Source organism: Triturus cristatus, chromosome 4_1, assembly GCF_964204655.1.
Source record: "Triturus cristatus chromosome 4_1, aTriCri1.1, whole genome shotgun sequence".
Lineage (NCBI taxonomy): Eukaryota > Metazoa > Chordata > Amphibia > Caudata > Salamandridae > Triturus > Triturus cristatus.
The window spans coordinates 327,751,721-327,778,558 of NC_140585.1; the positions used below are offsets into that span (position 1 = coordinate 327,751,721).

General features: G+C 45.5%; 1 protein-coding gene across 4 annotated transcripts in view; it reads right to left on the reverse strand.

Annotated features, from left to right (window-relative positions):
- IQSEC3 (IQ motif and Sec7 domain ArfGEF 3) overlaps positions 1-26,838 on the reverse strand; it is a 977,131-nt gene that overhangs the window by 164,078 nt on the left and 786,215 nt on the right. For all 4 annotated transcript variants that reach the window (XM_085652293.1, XM_085652292.1, XM_085652296.1 and 1 more), the window contains exon 7: positions 22,965-23,131. In XM_085652293.1, the coding sequence (XP_085508419.1) occupies positions 22,965-23,131 (167 nt within the window). The remainder of the gene's footprint in view (positions 1-22,964; positions 23,132-26,838) is intronic.

Here is a 26,838-nt window from a genome sequence, read left to right on the forward strand (position 1 = left end):
TTCTTGGTTGTGCCGGGCCAGCGGCGGTGATTTCGGCCCTTCGGCGGACGGCCTCAGGTAGTGCACAGGCACGCACTCTCGAGCGCCGGAGTGACATAAAAAAAGGCAGACAGAACTCACCCAGCCCCGCTATGTGCCGATAGCACACCGAGCCCCAGGATCACACGGGCAGGTAGTCTTTACCATAAGTACCGGTTGTGTGCAGAGACACGCACACAGCAAAGTCTTGGTTTCAAGTGGATGGGGGGAATCACAGCACACAGCAAAGTTCCCTTCTTCTCTCCTTTAGTTGAATCAGCAAAACAGCAGGTCAGCCCCAGAGCACACAGCAAGGGCAATCTTCCTTTTTAGTTTCTCCAGCTGTTCTTCTTCTGGCAGAGGTTCCCCTTGGTTGTAGGAGTCTATCAGGCATCCAGGGGCTGGGCAGGGCCCAGGGAGGCAAGCCTTCCCCTGGGCCCCAGCAGCAGCACGCCCCTGGTCGATTCGAGTCCAAGAACAAGAACATTTTCATGGGGTCACAGACCCTCTTTTATACACAGAATCCTTTGTCTCCAAAGGTGCGAGAAGGAGCGAACCAGATGCAACTGGTTCCTGAGCACTTTGTTTTGCTCAGCCCCTCTCCCTATTCACAGGACAGGCCAGGGACATCAGATGCACCACAGGGGGTGGAGCCAGCATTGTTTAGGGAAAGCCCAGCCCTATTCAGGTCCCAGGTATACTCCTCCCTGCCATCAACATGCAGATCTCTCCACTCACCACCGGGGCAGACCCATCCTGACTCCTGGAGCCAGACACACCGGCCAATCACAAGCCAGACAGTCACTGCACATTTATTACACAGACATGCCAGCTTCTAGAAGTGGCACTTCTACACGAGACACCGTCACGCCGCACACATCATCGCGCAGCATTCAATCTCACGAGTTCGCACATACCAAACTCGACCCTGCACTCCTCTCACATCAGGACTTAACACGGTCACTCAGATCCCCCATGCATTCCTATGGGAGGGTAGGTCAGTCTCACTAAAACATACACAGAGCGCACGCACTTTACACTGGACCCCAGTGCTAAAGTGCTCAGAGGCCTAAAATTGCCAACACCAGGTTACAGAAAAAGGCTAGGAGAACGCAAAAAGTTTCGGGGTGAACCTGTCAGAAGGGCCAAGTCCAACAAAAATCAGTTAAAAAAGTAAAAAAAATGAAAAGGTGCACGCCCAGCGCTATCAACTACATTACGTAGAGGTAGGCGGCTCTTTTTGCGGGGCTGGCAGGGAAAGACAGAACTCCTATGTTTAATGTAGACTAACCTCGAAACAAGCCAAGCAGATCATCAAGACTTAAAAGATTTGGGTGTTTTTCTTTCCTCAACATCCCTACTGCGAATAAATCTTTACCTGAGGTAGCCACAGTGTAAATAGATGTGCCTCCCTTCAACACCCTCAGAGCTTCATGGTGGCGTCTAATGCCTAACTGGTGATTACGCAGTCGGAGAATCCATTGGATTCTGGGCTTAGTGTAGGCAGGACAGACTTATATTTCCTGTAGACAACTGACTACACGTTGGACAGATGTCACTAGAGTCGAGACTCCTGCCAGTGTTCCACATAGGCGTGAATGACCCCATTTCCAGTGTGAAATATTGAAACTTTAGATATAAAGATTTTGCCAACTGCTGTTGAGGAATGTCTAGTAAAGCTTCGGATTGGGGGCTATTCTTAACAGACTGAAACTGGTCTGTCAATCTCCATAGGATGGGACTTTGATGGAGGCTAGCTAGGATATGCTCACAGTAAAGAGACTTTAAATGTTTCTTTTAGGCTGCATTTAGGGAACTTGGATCGGGCCAGAAGGTTTTAGACCCAGCCTTCTTAGGCAAGAGTGCACATGTCTGAACCAATGACAAGTAAGGTCTTAGTCAAGCACCAGCAGTTATTCTATCGCATTCTGCTATGGCTTGAGCTCCTCAGTGCTCCAGATCCTCACCCAGTATAAAAGAGGCCTCTGCCGGTCAATGTGTCCCACCCTTTTAAGTGCCATGTCAAGAAACATAGCTTCTAGGGGGCTGCTCCTAGGAAAGTGAAGAAGTGAACGGATAAACGTATTCTCACTTAAGGTGAGTGGATCAATAGTCGCATTGGTCCCAGATTTCAGCCTCATATAGGGCCACTGATTGAGCCTTAAGTTTGTATGTCTCTATAGCAGGCAGTAGGGCTCTTCATGTTGTTCCCTGATATTTTTTATAAATAGTCGAGGTTTGATGTTGGAGCACTGCCTTTCGCTTATGGATACGAGGAGACCACAAAGCCCTGCTATCCAGGATAATACTCAGGTATTCAAATCTGTAAACTCTATCCAGTGTCCTGTTTTCCAGGGCCAGGGCATTTTGGAAAGATTTGTGGGGCCTAACTACCTAGCTAGCTAGCTACCTAGCTATAAAAAAAGGTGTTAAAGTTATTCAGCAATTACCGCAGTCCCTTAGGAGTCTGGGAGAATAAGAGGGTGTTGTCTCAAAATAAGAAAACACTAACCCCATTGTTATATCCTGCTTATGCTGATGCAATGCCAATCTACCACCAGTGGAATGTTCATGTTATGATGCTGTCAGAATGTTGGGAATCTGCAGTGAGTTATGACAGTTGACTGGGCTGAGCTGCCTGCTGGCTGCTCCTGGGGGGGTCTCCCTCTGGTCTTACCTTGTTCTTTATCTGGCCTACTTATGGTCTCCCTGTGATCCTGTACCATCTCCAATAAACCTACCAAAATCATCACAACTGAGTGGATTTGATCACTACAGTATTTTGGCGATGATTTTGAACTTAAAGAACCTACTTCTGTCACCTCTACAAGATCTTCAAGCAACTTCAAAAATACATCAACCTCCAGCAACTCAACTCAAGTTATCTCAACTGGAATCCTGACCCCACCAGTGACCTCCCATCGGTCGCCCACTACCTGTCTGCCAGTTGTTTCTGTGAGGAAAAGCGTCTGGGAGCTGCCCATTCAGGCTTCTACTCTCCAGAGTTATTGCTACGTGTCTTTTGCTGTGCCTTCACGTGAGGAGGGTAAGCCTACCTACATCTACACTCTACGTCTAAGTGCCAGTTCAAGTCTATAACCAGCTCCTGCCTCTGCTTGCTGTTCCTACAGCATCACAAGTGCCAGTTCCTGTCTCAAAAGCTTTGTTTGCTGTCCTGCTTTTCACCAGACAACTCTTTTCCAAGCATGCTGTAATTCATCATCAAAGTTTTCTACATGTGCCACAAGAAATTACTTCTCAACTATTCTTTTACAAAGCCACGCTGCAACTACTTATGTCTACATTGCCTAAGAAACAATCCACAGTGCTTCATTGACTAAGGTAACCAGTGGCTATCTCAGTTTCTGCAATTTGTCTGTGCGCTACATGGGAAGTGCCTGTTAATTGTGGTTGCGTGCCTCTGGCAAACTGCATCTGGGGACACTTTGTGTTTACAACACGATTTCTACTTGCATTGGAGCGCTGGTCCCTACACACTGGGACTTGCACAGAGACGCGTATGAGGACTACACTGGAACCGTGTGGCCATGGCTATTCAGGATCGAAATTGCTGTAATATGGTCTGTAGCTGTGGTGAGTCCAAGCGCTACTCAGCCTATGGGGGCCAAGATAGGTGAGAAAATGTGATCTATTATTGTCGGTGACAGTTGTGACTTTGATGTTGGCGTTTGTAAACCGCTATGAATGCTGTTTTAAAAAATGAAGCACGAGTCGCATAGGGCGCGCGCAAGCCTACCGTCATCTTGTTGACGCGCGAAGCCTTTTCGCGATGTTTTCGTCATTAAGGTTTTCAGAGAACTCCTGAGAGACGCACTGCAGCATGAGCGCGCCGTGAGCCACTCGGCCGGCGTCTCCTGAACGTGCCGCCATCTTGTAATTGGCGTCAGCAGGCATTCAAGCTGCCTTTTATGCTCCATGATCAGTGTTTTCTTCCGGGATTTTGCCAACCATTGCCAATAAAGTTTTGCTGGCTTTCAAAGTTGTCGTCTTCCGCGTGGCAGCGTTAGTTGACTAGCCTCTCATCATTAAGGTAAATGAGGTTACAGCACCGAACTAATTGTTCTGCAGAGGCGAGTCAACGACATCTTTGTGAGGCGTGACATTTGGTACATGGGCACGAGTTGCAAGTCGTCTGGCACATGCTTGTTTTTTCATGGTTCTTTTGCATATCTGTGCTTCTTTTCACTCCGGTGACAGGCACACCACGTTTTAAGACTGCCTGTTTGTTTTCTTGTGCACAGCATTTTGTTTTTGTATGCCTTTATTGTCATGTCGTTTACTCTTTCTTCGACCAAAGGCATTGCTACTCGAGTGAGTAGTCGCTCACCGGCGTGTGTCATAGCTCCATGGGAGGTTTCAAACGGTATTGCTTTTGCATGATTGCTTACGTGTCAATATTGTTCATGGACTCTAGGTGTTCACCCCGTAGGTACATGCTGTCAGGGTACACGTCGTAATTAGTCCATTGTTTACTGTCTTTTGGCATGCCATGTGTCTCCCAACATTGGGATCGCAATGGGTTTTAGTCCCATTTGCCAGCAATGGGTTTAAGTCCCATTTGCTCTTTGTACGCATAATTCTCATGTGTTTAGTTCGCTTGTCTTTTTACTCTACATACGGTGTATGTTTTTTTTGTGCACAACTCGATTCTCCCTCCTGGGAGCTATGCAAGGGTGTAGCCTGTTTGCATTAAGTACATGGGTTCCTACCCAAGCACTGTCAATTCTCATGCAAGGTTTCAGTCCTATTGCATAAGTGTGGGTTTCGACCCAAACACTGTCTGTTCGACCCTTTTACAGGGATTTCATGCAAAGGTTTCAGTCCTTTTGCATTACCAGGGGTTCTTACCCATATATTCCTTTCATTGGTTGGAATATGTCATGAGTACCTACTCATATGTGCTGTTTTAACACAGTTACATCACTATAGTGCACGATGTGGATTTTCCACACAAAGTTTGTTTTTACACTTATATGTGTATGGGGAGCATTCCGAGTTTGGTGCACAAGTCATCTCTTTCCCAAGAGGTCAGTCGTGGGTTCTCACCCATGCAGTTTAGTTCACATGCTTAGCTTAGGTTTATACCTTATTTCAATGCTTTTCATATTTTCATTGCTAAGTATGTTCTGTTGATATTATATTTTATTGCTGTTTTTGCACTGTTATCTTTGCATTACAATTTTGTCATTGCTTTAAGATAGTGGTGTTTAGATGGGGAGTTATCCTTATATTTTTTTTTCCTCATTTTTCTTGTTTCTTTCTTCTTTTCTGTTTCCTTCTGAGTTCTTCTTCTTGTGTCTCTTGTGGATTCTGGACTTTCTTTTGTTTTTCTGCCGTGTTATCTTCCTCTGCGTTTGTCGCTATCTGTTGCCCTGTGTTCTTTTCGTTTTCCATTTTCAGCCTCCATTTCATTCCTGTTCTGGCCAGTGGGTATGTTTTGGGGCAGTCTGTTGCGTTTTCTTTTATCCTTTTCTCTTTCGTTGTTGTTTTTTTTTCTTCTTCGCTGTTGTGTAAGAAGGGAGGATGGTTTCTATGTTTGATTCTTCTGTTTGTTTCTTCTCTGTTTCTTAATTTCTCTCTGGTTGCTTTTCTCTATGGTTTTTCTCACACTGCTTTTCTTATGATCGTTGTTCTCCTGGTTTTTGTATAATCACTTTGCTTTTACTTTCTCAGGTTTGTCTCTTATGTTTCTAGCTTTATGTTTTCCCGTATGAGAAAGGGGGATATGTTATATCCTGCTTATGCTGATGCAATGCCAATCTACCACCAGTGGAATGTTCATGTTATGATGCTGTCAGAATGTTGGGAATCTGCAGTGAGTTATGACAGTTGACTGGGCTGAGCTGCCTGCTGGCTGCTCCTGGTGGGGTCTCCCTCTGGTCTTACCTTGTTCTTTATCTGGCCTACTTATGGTCTCCCTGTGATCCTGTACCATCTCCAATAAACCTACCAAAATCATCACAACTGAGTGGACTTGATCACTACACCCATCTAATGTGGAAGAATCTATATTACCTTAACAAATAGGGAAGAGTAGTGGCCAGCACACATCCCTGTCTCACCCCTGTGCATATTGGGATTCGGTCTTTCAGTTGTCCGAAGGACCCCAACGCACTTGGTCATAAATGTCTTGGTGTAGCCTTATTAGTTGGTCTAGAAGGCCTTCAAGAACCCTAGGCTTTTTAACGAAGCCCATAGCTGTGGTACTGACTTTAGATCTAAACCCAGCCTGATAGGGGGATGGAATGTCTACGTCCTTTATCCAATCATTCGATTTTCCTAACAGTTGTCTCGCATAGACTTTTTGCAAGATGTGCAAAAGGCTTATTAGCCTGTAGTTGCCAGGGCTCTTTCAGTCCTCCTTTTTATAAATGGGAATTATTTCTGCTCCTTTATAGGTGACAGGGATCGGCACTCCCAAGGCTATGCATTGCTCAAGCTGTTATCGTATGGGATCCAAACTGACAAGTCATGGCTTAATAGTTTTCCAGGGATTTTGTCTGGGTCCAGTGCCTTGTCCAGTTTGATTGCGGTGATAGCCGCCTCGGTTTCCTCAAGTGAGGGCGTATATCTAAGGGGGTGAGATCTGGGACAGTGTGAATGAGAGCTATGTGATTGTCAGGAAAGTAGTCATATAATTTGGTGAAATTATCCACACAGGCTCCTGGACTCAGGTAGCAATCAATCTGTGTCTCAGAACACGCGCTCCCATGGGCAATGATTTTCCAGAACAGCCTGTTATCACCAGTCCTTGCAGCCACCACTTAGTCCCTCCAGCTAGAATCATCCCACTCGTGCCATGCTGACCTTCGTGTCTTCTTACACCACTGCATTTACTCAAACTAAAATCAAATGCAGATCCTTCTTAGTCCTTCACTTTCTTGCAATTTGAGCCCTTCATTCCCTACGCAAGAGAGGCACCTCTTCATAATCTGCCCAAAGGCTGATTCTTTGGTTTCCGGTCTAATCCTATACATGTTATCCATACAATATCATAGCACATGATAGTACATGCCCTGCTCTGCCTACCAGCCCTCAGTCTCACATAGAGGTGTGATAGGAATACAGCAAGAAAAAATGATTTTCCCTTGCTACATGTGATTAAATTCTAGCATAGACTTGCTAGCAAGGTTGTACCTTGTGGAAACAAGTGTGTCTAATTTAATACAGCCCTGCATCTTTTTTTACTCTCCTGGGTCTTAAAACTGTCCTCAGTCATTTGTCAAACCAATATTTTCCAAACCTGTTTAAAACCATCAGAGGCCAGGCCCTCAAGCCCACCAAGAAAACATTAGCCTGTCATAAACCATGCTCAATTTATTTTTACTATCATCAGTTGACTTGTGATAAATACAGCCTAGTTGTCCACCGCAATCACATCAAAACTGCAATGTAATCCCTCCTGCCCTCACCCTCTCATAGTAGGAACAATCACAACGTGAGAATCTTTGCTCTGTTAAGGCTTTCATCGTAATAACAATTAATAAACTAATTTGGATGAAATCTAAGTATGGAATTTGCCATGGTGTCACAGTCTTGGTCCTATTGGGTATATCTGTGTTGCACAGGAACCACAATATTACGCTAAAGCATGTGCAAGAAGAGCATATGACTTACCTTTCATATCTCTAGAATATCCTCAGGCTCCAGACTGGTCCTGGAACCTTTTACACAGCAATTCTCCTGTGCACCAGTGGATGGCGCCATGCAGCTCCACATTGGCAGGGTATGCCCAAACGTGGGTCCCTTGCTCACTTTGCCACTGGATTCAAACTAGCCTGCCTGATGAGGGGTGTTCCCCCAAAACTGGCCCCAGGATGCTTGCTTCCGGTCCATGGAAGACCTAGCTCGGCAGTTTGGGCTCCACTGTTTCCATGAGTAAAAGGGTAAAGACTGATTTGCATATGGCTGGGTCTGAACTGGGGTGATGAAGTGAGCTAAAGAACGATGATGGATTCAAACCAGATCTGTGACTGGGATGAGGTGTCTGAAAGGTTTCAGCGCTCCATCCATCATCTCCCTGTGCTTACTTTGTTCGTCCTAAGTTGGCAGGGTATGGCCAGACGTGGGTCCCTTGTTCTCTTTAATACTGGATTCAAACTTGCCTGGCTGATTAGGGGTGTTACCCCCAAACTGTTCCCAGGATGCTTATTTCCGGTCCAAGGAAGACCTGGCTTGGCAGTTTGGACTGGACTGTTCCCATGAGGAACAGGGTCAAGACTGATTTGTATATGGCTGGGTCTAAACTGAAGGTGGCGACGTGAGCTAAAGAATGATGATGGATTCAACTCAAATCTGTGATTGAGGGTGAGTGAATGTGTGTAAGCAAGACCATGTTGTGGCCTGACAAATGTTCAGAACAGGCACCCCGTATGCCAATACAATGGTAGCAGCTTTGGCTCTTGTGAAATGAGCCCCCATTCTTTCCGGAGGCTGCTTTTTGGCCATTGCATAGCAAATCTTGATGCAGAGGACTATCCAGCTTAACAAAGTCCTTTAGTGCACTGCCTTCTTCTCTGCTCCAGAAAAACCCACAAAAACCTGATCATTCACTCAATGGTCTGTAGCTTTGAATTCAACTGCAGTGAGGACCTATAGTGTGAATTACCTCGTGAGCGGGTCTGCACTTTTGACTTTGAACAGAAGCTGGAAATGCGCCGTTTGCTTTATGTTCCAGGATCGCCTTTGGATTCATGGGGGTGTATTGCTCATCCCGCTTGAAGTTGTGGCCTAAGACGAAACACCAAAGCATTCCTCACACAGGGCTGTCTCAGACATTTGTTTGGGGCAGCCTTGCCAAGGTTTCATTCCTGTCGTTTTTGGAGAGGACATAGTTCCCATTTACACTGGTTTGCGAAAGTTTGAGAAAAAAATCTCTTCAAATCGATGAGAAATAAGGGGAGAATAGCTCATGATCACCATGCAAAGGAGTGGAAAGAAAGACAATGACATCAACATACAGAGGTGGTGCTTCTAGGAGGCTCTGCACGTCCCTTCTGGACAGAACAAAGTCAACATGGACCCACACGTCGCCACCTACTGGCACACAGGAGGACTGGTGTGTAAATGTTTCCAGATCCAGTCCGAACCTTGAGGATATTTTAAAAGTGAGGAATGCACAGTTGGAAGTATTTTATCAGAACTTGGGCTCAAGGAAATGTTCTGAAATGGATAAAGCACCCCAGCAACCTTGCCCTCTCCACTGCAGCCACCTGCACTCTGATGCTGCGTACCCTCCCCTCTTTCCGTCCCTGCTCATTGTTAAACTCTTAAAATGAATGCCATTCTCTTGCACTGTAGCTTGGGTTGCACTATATGAGACTTATGATATGGAAAGTGCTATATAAATACCAATGCAATACAACACATAGAAAGTACTTCCTGTTGGGCCTCTAGAATAGCATTTTGCTTCACAACTTTTACACAGTCAGATTGATTTGGACCCTACTTAGTTATGTTGTTGGTTCACGCCAGGGTCATTTTTGTCCCCTCACTTATTTAATATGGGTCTTTAGTAGGCAAGCCACATAAGGTCTTTTGACAAACCTTCATATACATGGAGGACACGTTTTTCTTGATATCATTTGTTCTGTATTATTATGCTATAAAAGACTCAGCTTTCATTCATTCATTCATTCATTCATTCATTCATTCATTCAGTCATTTGGTTAAAGACTCTTGAGATGTTATCCGTTTTCCAACAACTTGGAGGTCATATGCCCATATATTTATATATTGGCATTTGCACGGCACAAACCTAGCTAGAGCACTGTACATCGGAGCACTGTACATCAAAATGGGTCTCAGCGTCAATTTAAGACAACAAGCAGGGAAAGGAGAGAGGAGCTGAAGTCTCTCCTGTGTTCTTCAATGGGTTGTGCAATGGCAGGTGGGGGGCTCTTTATTGATTGTGGGTGTGGGGCTCTTTAAAGATGGTGGATAATATAGTACTGGATAGATGATAAATTCTTGAAGTTAAATTCCCTCTCAGGAGGAGATTCAAACACATCTTATGGTTAGCAACTGTCCTGGATGAACCCTTCCTCTATTTTCTCCAGTCTGGTTCCATACCTTGCAAGGGGGAAGGAGGCAAAGGTCTTGGGTCTCTTGTCCCTTTTCCAGATAGCAAGAACCCCTGTTCTAGATAGCAAGTATAGTTAAGACAAAAGCCCCGGGCTCCGATGGCCTACCTGTTGACTTTCATAAGTCATACATAGATCAGTTGATCCCAGTACTGTGGGAGGTCTACCTCGAAGCTCAGGAGGCCCAAATTCTTCCAGAGACTATGATGGAGGCGCTTATCATTTCACTTCTGAAGCCCAGCAAGCCTGCGGATCAGTGCGACTCGTACAGGCCTTTATCTCTCATTAATACGGATACACAAATTCTAACTACTAGCGAATCGTCTAAGCCTCTTAATGGAGAAGCTGGTGCTACCTGACCAGGCAGGTTTTATCCCAGGGAGGGCAATTTTCCCACAACCTGCGTATACTATTCTCCGTTATGCACAATGTTGACCCCCAACTGGCACTCGTGGCAGTCTTCTTAGATGCCACAAAAGCCTTTGATTCGGTAGAGTGGGACTGTCTTGTCACTATGCTTCAATGTATGGGTCTTCCTGTCGGGTTTCTTTCTTGGATACGTCTTCTCTATGCCTCTCCGACAGCGCGGGTGAGAGTTAATGGGCACACCTCCTCCCCTATCAGGCTTACACGGGGCACCTGCCAGAGATGCCCTCTCTCCCTGCTTCTGTTTGCCCTTGCAATAGAACCCCTCGCGGCGAGACTTCGGCAACATCACCAAGAAAAAGCCCTCCGCTGCTTTCTCCGTCCCATACTGATCTCTCTTTATGCGGATGACGTCACTCTATATGTGAAAAACCCGATTCAAAACCTTAATCCACTCCTTCGGGAATTTGTGAGATTTGGCAGACTATCTTGCATACACATTAACTGGGCTAAATCCCGACTTTTCCCACTCACGCCAGCGGCAGAGCCCTTCCCTACGGACTACCCTATTGAGTGGTGTACAGAGGAGGTAAAATATCTGGGGGTGCATGTCACCAATGATCGCGAGGAATTATTGCGTGGAAACTATGGCTGCGCGTTTGACCACATAACGAGCAGTAGGTGAATAGCCCTCCCCCACACCATTGCGGGACGCATATCACTTATAAAAATTATTATCCTTCCCAAATTGTTATATTTGTTTCTGAACATACTGCTATATCCTGGCAGGCCATTTTTTAATATGCTACGATCAGAGCTCATACGGTTGGTTTGGGGCGGCAAGCAACCACGATTGCAATGGGACACACTTACTCTCCCCTACTCCCAGGGAGGGTTTGATGTGCCTAATTTTTTATAGTACTATTTGTGCGCCCAGGCACACTCTGCGCACTATTGGTTCTATCCCCCCAGATATACACCCCAAGTGGCAACGGAACACTGGCTTGCGCAACCTATCCCGCTGAACGGGGTCATACTGGCAGTTCCTGAGATTCAACCAGTAGGACCATCCTCAGTGGACAGCACTGTTAAAGCCTGGCAATGCCTTACCCGTATACTTAAGGCACCGGTACTCTATTCCCCACTGCTCCCTCTCACGTACCACCCAAACATGCCGGTTCTTCAGGAGGGAATATTTGCTAAGACTAAATCTAAGTTTAAAATCACCTGTTGAGGCGACCTCTACATGCATGGAAAATTACGAGACATGTCACAATTGTTTCAAGGAGCTCAGCCGTGCCCCATGGACATTGTTTTGTACGTACGATTGAGACAGGGAATAAGGGAATACATGCCATCATACCCCATGGAGCATCCCACAGTTGCCCCATTACACCACATGCTGCGCACTACTGATGCTTCACATCTCGTATCTACCTTGTACCATAGCTTTTACACGGAAATGGAATACCCTCCTAGTCCTGCGCGCGCCTAGTGGAGCATTGAACTGAGACATGACATTACGGACCAGCAGTGGGACTATTGCTGTAAACAGACCGAGCTTGCCTCCTCAAACAGTAGGCTGCGCATTACGCATTGCAAAATTTTACATCGTCTCTATTACACTCCTGGCCGGTTGCATCGGTACTACGGGACGGTGCTCGATGTGACAGGTGCAGGACAGACAACACTGACTTTCTCCATCTGGCATGAGACTGTAGCGCAGTGCATTCATATTGGCAACAGGTATTTGCGGCACTGGAGCTCATGACCATCCTAGAACTACCACGGTACCTGCTGCTGGCACTGCTTATATATACTGAGGGGATACCAGCGGCTAAGCGTAAATTTGTCACATTTATCATACTACTAGCCAGACGGAGGGTGGTCTGCAGGTGGGGCAGAGCGCCGAAATTTAAGGAATGGCTGGGAGATATGATCCTGTGGCAGGAACAAATACACAACTACTCTGAACTACTCCCCTTGCCTTTCCGGCCTCGAGACATTTGGGACCCCCTCACTATGTACCTCATCGAGCATCCACTTGCATCCACTGCAGACTTAAGCTCGCAGCCTCAATAGGTTGACCACTTTCTGAAGCATTTTAGGGGTAAATGTACACTGGTTATTACTGTGTTAGGTCAAAAGAAGGGTATCTTTGATTGGTTATATACCCTCATATATGGGGGAGGGAGGTCGGGTGGGACATGTATTCATGCTGTTGTTTCTGAGTCACGCTTATATGCCTCTAATGCTACTATCATCTGGGGAATCCCTATATATACTGTATACGATCATGCTCTGATGTAGCTCATGTACTGGAACAAATTGCTGGTGTTGTTTGTATAACTGATAAAATTAAAAAAGAATTTTAAAAAAGTATAGTTAAGACAACATAATTTAGTTTCAAATTTACTAATTGTCTCTTTGATAACTTGGCTTATCCATTTTATTCAATTTATCTTTGCATTGGTTCACTTTCAGATGGACTAAGGCAATAGCCGCCAAAAATATGTTCTGAAACAAACTGCAATAACATCAAAATGCAACAGTGAGAGTTCTTAGTAGAACCTCATTTCTAAAAGTTTTCACTTCTCTTTAGTTGTTGTATTCACAGAAATTATGACAATGTCAGGCACACTGTACAAAGATTATAATCGAATAGTGGACCATTTCTTAATATGAAATTGTTACCTTTTGTAACTGCCCAAAACCTCAGAAAAAAATACTTTGCTCATGCAATTCCTAAGCTTTCATTGAAGTACAACAGGGGCACATTGCATCATGATAAAAGTTTTTACCCACCAGCTATGTCAGGAAAATATTAACAATTTGTTTTCTTTTCAGCTATTCAAAATACCACATGTCTTCTTCTCACTTGCAATGAGGATAGAGTTGCCAGAGAAAACACTGACACACTGACTCTGTATTCACTCTATTACTAAGGGTGGCTTCAAATTGGCCATGAGCTTCACTGAATCATGAGCTCTATCCACTGCACACTCTTGGACAGCTCTTGTCCACTTGCATATCTTGTGGCCCAATACCTCCCTCAGGAAACATTATCCAGTGCCCAATGACCTGAGGCAGGAGGTCGGGAGACTGCAGGTAATTACTTACTCCATATGAAACAAAAAAAAGGTGGAAGAAGTAGAGATAGAGAGAGAAAAAAATTGATAACAAAAGAAACATGAACATATTAGAGTTGAAAGTAGATGAGCGAGAAAGATAAACTAGTCTCTGTGATCTGTGAAGTACTTGGACAGAGCATCGTAATGGCTGTAGGCTTCTGGCAGTGCTTCCGCCAGATTGCAATCTGATTCAACCCTTGTTATTGTACAGTCATTTCTCCTTCTGTGTTTTTAATCTCGAGCTACTTGGTGGTTGTAAGAAATTGGGTTAGTGTTTGAGGGGGCGAAAGCCCGACTCAGACAACAACCACAACCCTTATCAGGGTGAAGCAAAAAGTCACTAAAGTAACCTGTGCTTAACCCATTGGTAGCCTGGAACAAACGCAGTCAGGCTTAACCTAGATGCAATGTGTAAAGGATGTATGCATCAAACAACAGTAATAAAGTAAAAATACAACGCAAGCAAAATCCACATTAAATTTAGAGTACATTTTTATAAATAAAACTATAGTAGAATTACAAAAATCCAATCACTAGAGCCAGAGATTTGCTATTTTAAAGTTTTAGGTAGATAAGGTGGCTAAAAGCACAATGTGCCACTCACAGTCATCTGTTCATGCTAAACTGGGAGAAAGTAACAAGTTCAGGCTGACCATGATAGAGCATAGGACAGATTAAGGAAACAGATAGCCCAGCTGAAAGAATTATCTTCTCAAAGTCTGTCACAAAGAGTTCTGTTTGCGGTGAAGGAGGCCACAAAGAGCATGGACACAGTCCTGCATGGTCGTCATTGGGGCAAAAGGAGCAGGTTGGGTTTCGCGGGCTGTCATCACTGTAACAGGCGTTGTGCTTGCTCATTGCTGGAGCTTTGCGCTTGTAGTTACCGCAGTCTGTCGTTGCTGTAGTGCGAAGGACAGATCTCAATTTGGTGGTAATCGCTGGCACTGCTATAGTTTTGCATTGGACGTCGTCACAGGAGGCAAAGTCTAGTTGTGGATGGTCCCATTCATGGTCACCAAGAACTCCAGGGTTTCACCTTTCATCTTAAGAGGAGCTGAATTGATCCCAGCCAAGGGTCCAGAATCTGAGGAGGCAGCTCTTGAGGATCAGGAACTCACTCAAGCAGAGGCCAACAGGATGGTAATTTCTGTAGCATGAGGAGACGGACAGTCATCACAGGCTGTCGTTGCTGTAGTGTGAAGTTCTGGTTGGGCTTGACGCTTGGTCATTGCTGGAGTTTCGTGCTTATGGTTCCCATGGGCTGTCACTGCTGTAGTGCGAAGGGCAGATCTCATTTTGGCAGTCATCGCTGGTGATTGCTGTAGCGGAAAGAGTCAGATTCACTTGAGCTTTCTATTGGTGGTCATCGTGGATGACAATGTCTCACTGGAAAGGGCACGTTTGTGATCGCCAAGAGGCCAAAACTTCAGGGTTTCACCTTTCTTCTTAGGAGGAGCTCAACTGATCCCACCCAAGGATCCAGGATGTGGGGAGGCATCCCTTGTGCATCAGGATTGTTGGGCTTGGGCCTTTTTGCAGAGTCATCCCTAAACTTTTTTGCCTTTCTCCTAACCTTTTTTCTGGCATGGTGTTGGTGGTTTTAGGATTCTGGGCACTTTAGCACTGCTGTCCAGTGTAAAGTGAGTGTGCTCTCTCTGATAAAACATGGTAAGATTGGTCTACACCTGTTTGGCCTATTTAATTTACCTGTCATTCCCTTGTAAAGCAGTATCTCATATACCCAGGGCTGGTAAATTAAATGCTACTGGTGGGCTTGCAGCGCTGATGGCGCCACCCACCAAAGTAGCCTTGCAAACCTATCTCAGGCCTCTGCCATTGCAGGGACTGTGCACGCAGTGTTACTGCCGCTGTGATGTGGCGCCTAAAGTGTGTGCCATGTCCGTGACCCCCCTTTTACTGCATGTCAGTCACCCCTAAGGTAGGCCCTAGCTAGCCCTATGGGCAGGGTGCATTGTATGTAAAAGATAGGACATGAACCTTAAGTGTGTGACATGTCCTGGTAGTGACAAACAGCCATTTTGGTTTCTCACTACTGTGGGGCTGCCTTCCCATAGGAATGCATTGGGGATTCCCTGATAAGTGTTTCAGTGGTGATCCCTGATATGAGTGGCGCAGCATGGTCAAGTTTGGTATGTTTAGAATAGTGATAATAAATGCTACGCAGTGGTGTGCGCAGATTTATTATATCTATTTTAGAAATGCCACTTTTAGAAGTTGGCATTTCTGTGTGCTATGTGTCTGCCTGCCTGATGTTAATTGCATGTCTGGCTTATGAGTGACAGGGGCTGGGAGGTGTGTGTGGCTCCAGGAGGGGCAGGGTGAGTCAGCACTAGGCTAAATGGGACATCTGCATTTGAGGTGGTGGGAGGAGAAGTCCCTGGTCGCTGAATAGGATGGTGTCTGCCCTAGTGAATGCTGGCTCCGCCCCCCTGTGGTGTGTCTGATGATGAGCCCCCACCTAACAATAGGAAAGAGGAGCCTGGTAAACAGAGTGCTCCAGAACCAGTTGGAACTGGTTTCCCCAAGCCCTGTACTTTGCAGACAAAGGGGAAAAGTGGTATAAATGTAGGGGCTGTGACCCCATGGGTTGTGCTGTGCTTGTGCTTACTTGGAGGGCACCCTCTGCCAGAAGGAACCGCCGCAGGACCCAGCTGCTGCCTCCTGGGGGTCCCTGCGTGCTGGACTGCCTAGCTGCGCTGTGCTGTGGTCTCCCCAGCACCAAGGACTCTTTGGCCTGCCTGGTTGCTAGAGCCCCGTGAGCGTTTTTATTTTGATTTGCCCCAGAGGAGAGGGCGGGGCTTCGCAGCGTGGAGCTTCCTGGCTTTTGGGGGAAATCCCAATGTGGGGATTCCCCCACATTCCTGCCCAGTGGAGCGGGTGCCCACCCCCCATTTCTGTGCATCGAGCGGGTGCCCAGCCCGCATCTTTGCCTTTTTGTTTTAGATACTCATAGCGGTGCCCACCCAGCTTTTGTATTTATTTAAAACGGGAGCCTACCCCGTATTGCCCCCGCACAAAGGAATTGCCGAAATCACTGCCACGGCCCGCCGCGGCCCGCTGCGGCCAGGAAGACAGGCACTGCCGCCTGACGGTGGGTGTGGGCGTGTGACGCGAGCAGGAAGTTGCCGGCCGGTGAGAAAAGAAGGAGGGAGAAAGGGAACCTACCCCGCCTCCCAGGACGTCCCGGTGCAAGAGGGAGAGCTTAAGGCAGGCAGGAGCCCACCCCGCCTGCTTGGATGCTGAGAGTGTGGCCGGTGAACTAGCAGAGCTCCCCTGCGTGAGGGAGAGCCCTGCGGAATCTGCACAAAAGAAGCGCTGAGGGATCCTGGAGGCAGGGCTCCCACCACCGTGGTGTGAGCCCTGCGTGTCCTGCCTGCGTGTCCTGCCTGCCGAGACGGGGTCCCCATGAGTAGGGGAGAGCCCCACGATGTGCCTGGAAGAAGGAGGCGTCCCTAAAGCGAGACGGAGACTCCGGTGAGTGAGGGTTGGATTTATTTTCAGTCTTTCGGGTGCCCGCTGCACCAGAGGGAGGCCCCGGGGAGCGGGGCCTCATATTGGGCACAGTTGTTGACAGTGCCAAGCCAGGTTCCTCAGCTGCACCGCAGTCGTGGGCAGCTGCAACACGTGGCACATTCTGGTGATCCTGTGCCCCAGAGGGGGGCTCCAACTTGCCCAGTGTTGGTTTACTTTCCACAGCTGTACTGCCATCACGGACAGCTGCAACGTGTGGGCAACCTTTTCTGTCAGAGTCTCAGTGGGGCTCACGAGGCACAGGGAGTGCCAGTGCCGACAATCATTTTTACAGCTGCACCGCAGTTAGCGGCAGCTCCACCGTTTAGGCCATTTGCTGACAAAGTCCCAGTGGGGACCCAGGAGGCACAGTAGTGCCAGCGCTTTGCGCACTTTGGCTTTTTGCTGCTGAGGCAGCCAGGGGGCCCTCTGCGAGGTCTCCCACAGAGTCCTGACTTTGCTGGACATAGGGCGTTGGAGCCCTAGAGGAGGCCAGTTGGCCTGGGGTCAGATTTATGTGGTAGGGCGCATAGCTCTAATATGGCGCATAATGTGTTTATGCTTATGCGGATGCCTAATGTGGTTTCACAACGTGATTTATGCACCATGTTATGCCTAAATGTGACGTCTACTGCGTAATGTGTTTATGCTAATGAGGTTTGGGCCTAATGTGGTTATGCCTAATGTCATGCTATGATATTTTAGGATGGTGTCTAATGTTACTGTGATAATGCTTAGGTCATTATTGTACCAGTAGTTACTGGTTGTGGTTTATATTTACTTACCTGTTCTGATGGTTCTCACCATGGCCCGATTGGCCTGGAGCTGTATATAATCGCCTGTGAATATTGCCCGTGCTGGTTGGCACAGTGTAAATGTGTGATTAGGTTTCTAATGTGTTTATGATAATACAAAGGCTATTTTTGATATAACCTTGTGTGGAGTTTCTTTTGTAGTGTGCCTAGTGTGTTGCTGCTGTGTGTGTGTTGCACAAACGCTTTACACATTGCCTCTGAGATAAGCCTGACTGCTCGTGCCAAGCTACCAAGGGGGTGAGCAGGGGTTATCTTCAGCGTGTAACTCCCTTGCCCTGACTTGAGTGGTGGTTTCTGCCTGGCTTTGGCGCAAGCCTTGGCCAACCAGAAATCCCATTTCTAACAAGGATCTCAATTCAGCAGAGCTCAGGCAGGTCCAGTTGCAGGTCCAGGCAGGTGCAGTGCAGCAGATCAGCTTGATTGTTTCTGGGAGGCCTCTGGGAGGCCTCTGGAGCTTGTTTTGCTGTGGAACATCTCTTCGCCGCAGATCAACGCAACGCTCTGCAAACCAGGATTGAAAGTACTTTGTTCAGCTGGCCTAACTCGGACCCTGTAACCAGCCCACACTCCATCACGGTCGGCCAGTACTTACGACTTTATCCCGGTCTGGTGCAACAAGATATCCACATTTGGCACTTCACGCCCTTTTGGTGCTATTTTGACTAAAATCTTTAAAACTGAACATTTCTGGTTCAACTGATTGGATTTTTGTTGTTTTGGTCTTGTTTCATCTATGAAAAACTACTCCATTCTTCTAACCTGTTGTGGGCTCCTTTTGTGGTATGTTTTCACTGTGTTACTGTTTGAAGTGTTGCACAAACACCTTACACACTGCCTCCGAGTTAAGCCTGACTGCTCTGTGCCAAGCTACCTGAGGGTTGTGAAACGTTATCAATTAATAAAAGCACACAGGATAGGATATCGGAGAGGGTTTATTAATAACACCACATCCATCAGCCACAGGACAGCAGCTGACAGATGAGCAAGTTAGAACATTCCAAGTTCTATGTTCTATAGAACTTGTATCTCAAGAAGTATATAAAGGAAGACATCACAGGTTGAGCACAGGTTAGATTAGTATTAGCTTGTGACTTCACCCTGAAAAGAATTGAGGTTGCTGCTTGAGAAGGGTTTCACCCCCTCAACCAGAAACCCAATTTCTTACATTCATAAACACCCAAATGTAACTGTAGCAAACATGTGACTGCCCCTTTGAAGAATAATGCATGGTTTACTTGTTGATAGGTCAGATTACTTTCATTTTTTTTTGGGGGGGGGGGGGACCCAGTCACTGTTCCATTAAGAAATGCTCTATTAAGGAATCAGCTCCGTGGAATAAATGACATGATGCCCCCTTCCTGACTTCCATTGCAAATGTGGTGAGGTAATTATTTCCATATTATCAATGAACTGACAGAAATCTTCTCTGAACGGAGGGACAGGTAACTGTAGAACTTTCAGAAGATACAAGGCACCTCACAGAGGAACCTGGATGTGAGAAGATGCCTGGGCACTGCTGGCATTTCCAACAATATCTCCTGTTCTAGAACAACTGCTACTTTAGGAACAAGAAAAATCCAAGAACCTCGTAGCCAGGGAGAACTGCCCCAAAACCCCTTCTGTACTGAGCACCCCAGCTTTGGTTCTTATAATGTGGCATACGGTGCTGTTGCTCCTCTGGTGTAAAATGTACTAGCCAATGCAGGTATGATGCTATTTTGCCTACGACTGCAAACGTGGTGCAATGATCTTCTTTGGTGCAGATTGAGGTTCCATCACTGTTATGGCTGCTTTTTGTTAAGAACTTCATCAGCGGCCATTCACTTACAAAGAAAGTAGAACACTCTTGAAAGCAATGGATGACAAGCTAGATTTTCACCATTTGTACTGTATTGTAGAGTGTATTTTGTGCTTCATAGTCCTGATCAGCTCATGGAATGTTCTAATTCACATCAGGTAATTGGGCACTCTTTTTGGGGTGCATAGTAGATAGGATGTTGGATCTAGATAGACTTATATTGGTGGAGTTGGGTGCTGTGCGTGATGTTCATAGACGTGTCAATGAAATAGTGCCGCAAACTGGCAGTTGTGCATGGGCCTTAAGTGTTGCTGAAAATTGTGAGATATGCTTGCACAATCGACAGTGGCGGCCAGCACAGAACTGGGGTGGTAGGGTGGGGGCAAGGGTGTAAGGAGGTATAACTGTAAAAAAAAGAAAACACTTACCTCCTCGCCGCTCTGTCCCACATCATCACTCCTCCCCCGAACAGGAAGCTGCCAGGCTCTCCTGAGCCAATCACAATGCTGCAATGCAGCATTGTGATTTTCTCACCTAAACCAATCACAACACTGCAATGCATGTTGTGATTGATATGAGCTTTGTGGTTCGGTGCTCAGACAGGGACTGGAGGCCTGGATATGTTCTCCATGCAGGCTATAATACAGCTTGCATGGAGGACATGCTAAAGTGCACATGACCGTTTGGCCGGCCCAGTTTATTACAATTGTTTTACTCTTATTCTAGGACTACTTGAGTTTTATATCTCACCTGTCTGAACTGTGGTAAAACTGGTGATTTTGCATGACCTTACACAGTGCCAATGTGCTGCTTGTACCCTCTGAGTGTGAAGGAATTTGCAGTGCACTGTAGATACCATCTGGTACCTGTTCTGTGCGGTTTGAGAGGAAAGACTGTGGTCCTGATAACTATGTAGTTCCCCTTTGTTTTGAATGTGTTCTGGACATTTGAACACCCGCTCTGGGTTCATGAGTGTGTATGTGTGTGTGTGTATGTGTGTGGAAGGATTGCACTTCCGATGGTTATGTTTCAGAGTGAGTGAGTGAGTGAGGGTGTGTGTGTGTGTGTGTGTCTGTGTCTGAAATATGCACTGCTGCTTCTTGTGCCGCTTACAAGGGAAACGTGCACCCTCTTGCATCCTGCACTTCCTCCTTTGACCGTACCCACCTTTTGATTCCTGTCCCCACACACTCAAGCACCATGTGCTCCCTCCTTGTCCTCCACCACAAGAATGTCAATCGTGTTGGTGTGTGAATAGTGAAAAGGCCACCCACCTTCAATAAGATACGACCCTGGCACATCATGGGTAGAAACAATCGAAGTTTCCCTCACACACAGCAGGTGGCAGCAGAATAATAATACACACACACACACACACAGCAGGTACATATAAAGCAGCAGCACAAAATTCCCAGCGTATGGGATAAGAGCATGCACTAATGCTACCCATGTGACTCTTCAGTATATTTGTATTTAACAAAGCCCAAATGAAGGGCACTGCTTGTCTTACTCTTCTGTACACGCCCCATACTCGAGAAATATGATTACGCTTTGAAGTGTTGATTTATTCCCTGTGCTTGTCTATGCACCAAGGATGCTAACAGATCACGCTCAGTTATTGTGGTTGTTGAAAGGTATGAATCTGTCCTCCTGAGAATGTTCGATGTGAAGATTACAATCCTATGTATTGCAGAATTCACTGATTCCAAGTATGCTACAACACTGTATTCCCCGAAAATATAAAATCAGCCACAGAATGTGCATCTGTACGGGGAGCGTTTACATTTTTTTTTACAATAGCTGTATGCAGACTTATACGCAAGTCACTACTACAGCATAATTTAAGCGACTTCAGCGTAAAATGAGTGGAATAAGGGCCTAGAAAGCCAGACCAGCACACATTAAATATGTTCCAATGATACATTAAAAGATGAATATGAGGTAGATGACTTACAGATATGACCATATACGATACAAGATAAAGCAATATCTAGAGGCTGACAAGGTGGATGTATACTACCTCCATTAATGGAGATCCCAGAGTCGAACAAAATGGCGCTGAGAATAAGGATGCGCTACGGTACCATAACTAGAGTAGTTAGCTCTTTACAAAAGGAAATAACACAACATAAAAACAGAGAACATAGGATAGAAAATTAACCAAGCAAACACATGACTGAACATTAGAAATGTAACTGAGTAGTCAGCGAGTACTGTAGCACGTTATATTGCAAGACTGTGCCTTGCAGTAAAACGGATACATTGTTCGAGCAATTCAAGTTACCCAGAATCCCTGTAGAAAGTGAATTCTGAGAAAGGAGCACCTCAGGGCCACTGTTCGGCTTTTGGGAGCTCCATGCAAATGGCAATAAGTATTTTGGAAGCTTCCACTCCACTATATAACAAGCATTTGCAATGCATTCGGTCTCGCCTTTGGGACCTTATATGTATTTAGCAATGCAGCACATTAGCCTGGGCGCTGAAACATCTACTGTTCTTTAACATGGAGGGAAAGTAAGCACCAAACTGCGTGACACACCAGGTATGAGAATACATGGAGAGAAATATTGCCTTTCAGCGGGAAATGGTATAGTCCAAAGCTCTGTTTTTAATATAAAAGCAGGGACTTTGGTGGTCTTATCACTGAAAATACAAGATTTGAAAAAAATATTATTGTCTACGGGTGCTCGTGGAAGAGAATTTCTATGAACTGGAATCTAGAGAATGCTAAAGTGATTCTGGTATTTTACTGACCTCTGCTGGATGTTTTCTATCAAGAAAGTTAATTAGAGGCAGTTGCCAGAAAAATAAAAAAAGAAAGTCCCTCAGCAGAAAGCAATTCTGGTATTTTACTGACCTCTGCTTGTCATTTTCTATCAAGACAGTTAAATAGAGGCAGTTGAACAGAAATAAAAATCCCTAAGTGTAAGCAGACAAGTCCTAGGGCTGATCTCTAGAGACCACAAAGTGCATACACATATACGTTTATACTAAAGTATATATACTAAAGTATATACAAGAGGTCTCGAATGCTCGACGTAAAAAACATTTTATGCCCATTGTTTGCGCTCTGTCACACTCTTGTTCCTTCTTGTGTTAGCACCATTAGGCAACTGCTTACAGCGTCCATAATGTAGCACCAGCCCAGGGGCACCAATTACACAACAAGCAATTACACACAGCATGGTAAGAGAGCACTGACCTCTGAGGTTCCGTATGAAGTCTTCCAGCATCATCTTCCTGTCGGGTTTGATATTGGGGCTGTACATGTCGGTGTTGAGAAGGATGATCGCAAAAGCTAGGATGAAGATGGTGTCGGGGTTGTGGAACTGCTGGACAACATCTGGGTTGCATATGCAGTAGCGCTGGCTGGAATATAAAGGGGTTCATGAGAAAACATCACTCTTCAGCTTAAAACTTCCTACCACCAGAGACAAATATCACACACAACACAACTTGGTCAACTACGAGAGCTGAACAGAGAACCAATAGCAAACTCAAGACAAAGAAGATAATATTTTACAGAATCAATAACTAAACACAATCAAGGCGTGAGTTTGAGGCTAATCCGAACCATAACCTTTGCATCAGGAGGTGCAAAGAATATGAGGGCTGTACTATTGTTTCCCTCTAATCTAGAGGTTTACTCTGGTTTTACCCCAATTTTGGGGTTTATTATGTTTTGTGAATTTGTAAATTGAGAATTCACCCTATCCATTGGGGAAGAAGAGGAGTTCAGAGTCAGAGTCAAATTTACTTTATTCGGCTAATTATAGCCATCAAAGTACATAAAACAAACAAGACTAATCAAATCTACAATCAATAAAAAACATAAAATGATTATTATTAATCTTCATAGAGTCCTACCCCACTCAAAATTCATTATCCACAATAGGTCAAAGTACACTCCTTCAAATAATGCCACAGTTCATACAAAAATGGAAATACAGACCACTAACACATAATTAGGCCTGGGAATAAATAAATAAATAGAATAAATATATAAAATACAGTTAGCCCAGCATTAGTCTTATCCAACATTACATATAAAAAAGCATAAAAATACATTTTTAAGTAACAGGATTCAAAGCCCTGTTCACAGGGAGATTCATAAATAGCCTATTCCTACACCTAATTGCACCTATTATAAAACTTTCTACCCCAAAACAGACCATAGGTGAGGCCAGCATTTGTAAATATACCAACGCCGGCCTAACTTGCTCAAAATGACATCCTCTAAGCAAGGGAATAATACATTTTCTGCGCAAGGAGTTGTAATATGCGCAGAAAAATATTATATGAAGAGTACTCTGGTCTGAGAAATTGTCGCAAGGGCAAGGATTTAATGTTCCCTCTTTGAAATACCCTTTGGGCAATGCAAGGAGCCAGGGAACCATGTTCATCCTAAATCTTATCAAGACAAAAAGATGGTATGGTTTGTTTATATAGGATAAATATGGTTGTGTCTGCCGACCCAGGCTCAATATAGCAAAACTTCTCACCATGGGTTTTTTCAGCTCATTCTCCTCCCTTAGTACTCTTCGTCTATCTAAGAACTCCTGCTTGAGGTCTCTAATGGCCGATTTACTCGGTGCCAGAGGACTCAAAAATAAGTTGGGACGGCCAAGAATTTCCATCTGGTCCTTAATGTATCTAAGCCACGGAATGTCTGACATCTTTTCCAGGGTAAGACAATCTCCAATGACCAATTGATTAAGATTTGGGGTAGCTTGTGCCCAAATTCTCAACTAGCGCAATAACGGGGCAACCGCAATTTGGTCAGAAATAAAACCTGCTCCTAATTCCTCGTGTATGTTAAAAACTGGCGTAGAAGCAGGGACCGAAAGCAATCTACGGAAGAAAATATTTTCGACCCCCTAAATTTCTCTGACATCTGTATAACCCCAGATGTCACTCCCATAAGTCGCCATAGGGAGACACTTAGCATTATAGATCATTATAAGCCCAGGGATTGGTTTTGAGCCTATTCTTTTTGCAAAGTCTAGAGTGGCCCCCTATGCTCTGGCTAATGCATTCTTCGTGTGTGCACGCTGCCTGCACCATGAGCGCTGGTCGTCAAAAAGTAACCCTAGGTATAGGAACACGGGGACTTTTACTAGCTCAAGACCCTTGCAATAGAATTTGACCATCCTTGGCCTTTTTGACCCTATGGACAAAGCATGTGATTTTTTAAAATTGGTAATTAAATCCAAAGACTCCATAAAATTTGTAAAACAATTTAAAAGGGTTTGCAGCCCCCTTCCAGTCCTGGCCACCAACACCGCGTCATCAGCATACAGGAATGCGGGGAGCATTTTGGAGCCGGCTCTGGGGATATCTTTACAGCAGGAAATTAGGGAATCTCCTAGCTTATTAATATAGAGAGTAAAAAGTAAAGGAGCCAAAATACACCCTTGCCGGACCCCTCTCTTTACTGCCCATGAGTCAGTCAGGCTGTCATCTTCATTAAAATGCACAGCCGCTATTGTATTTTCGTGGATGGCTGCCAGAAAAGAAATTAAATCAGCATCTAGCCCTATATCCTGAAGGATCACCCAGAGTTTTGATCTATTAACAAGATCAAAAGCCGAGGTTAAATCCATAAAGGCCAGATAAAGATCCTCGCGTTTTACAACTGTATACTTCCCTATCACCAAATGGAGATTAAGGCATTGAGCTCGATAGCAGGGATGTTGATCTATCGACCACCAGGCCCCCTCGGCACATTTCATGAAAGCCTGCTGGAGGCGGTGATAGGAGGGGTCTGCACGGTCACGAACTTCCTGCTACTAGGAGGTTTCAACCTCTATTTTAACAAGCTAGGAGATAGGGCAGCGAAAGACTTAGAAAATGACCTAGAGAGCTATAACCTTAATCTTAAGGTTCGGCGCCCCACGCACAAGTCAGGAAATACTCTTGACCCCATTTTTACTAACATTGCGACTATAACAGTCCTGGAGCCTTACCCTGTCCCCTGGTCGGATCACTCGGTGATCCCTTTTCACTGGAGAATTTCCAGGATGAGTACTACTACTTCCTCAGACAGAGGACTAATAAGATCTTGGACAAAACTTGATGTGGACGAATGGAAGGGACTGTTAGAAAGCAGTAAGCCACTGGATAACCCTAATGTGGAAGGGGCTGTCAATAATTTTAATCAGTGGATTACCCAATCCCTAGATAAGCTTATACCGAAAAAACCCTCAACAATTAGGAAGGGAGAGCTGAAACATCCATGGTTTACCTCAGACTTAAGGTTACTAAAACAAGAATGTAAAAGGGCAGAACGCCACTGGCGGAAGGATTTTAGCGTGGAAAGGAAGATCAGTTACAAAGCCACACTGAAGAAATACAAAACTACTCTTATTACCACTAAAACTGCATTCTTTGCAAACAAAATCGAATCCGCCGCCAATGCCCCCAGGGAAATGTTTAAGATTGTAAAGCTCCTGACAAAAATCCCAGATCCCCCCGTAAAAGCAGACGAGCAGGACACAAGATGTGATGACATGGCGAACTACTTTCAGACTAAAATACATAAAATTCTTGAGACGATCCCGGTATCGGACCCGGCCTTACATCATAGGGTACCTCCTCCGGAGGAAAGAAGTGAATGCCCAACACTCTCCGAGTTTGCCCCCCTCACGGAAGAGCTTCTCCCCTCTCTGATGAGGAGTATAAAAAGTGGATCACCACGAGACCCAGTCCCCATGAAAATACTCAACCAGGCACTTCAAACCATCAGCAAACCGGTAATTAAGATGGTTAACACCTCCCTGGAATCGGCTACGGTCCCAAAGGCATGGAAAGTGGCCATGGTTAGATCCCTGATTAAAAAGCCGAACCTCGACCCAGGAGACCCGGCTAACTATCGTCCGGTATCCTTGTTACCTGGGATGGGGAAATTAACCGAAAAATTGATAAACATCCAATTGGCGGCATTTCTGGAGAAGTACAATCTTCTCCATCCATCCCAGACGGGGTTCAGGAAGGGACAAGGCACCGAGACAGCACTGTTGAGGGTGGTAGAAGAGGCCAGAAGGATTTTGGATGCAGGTGGCAGCGCGGCCATTATC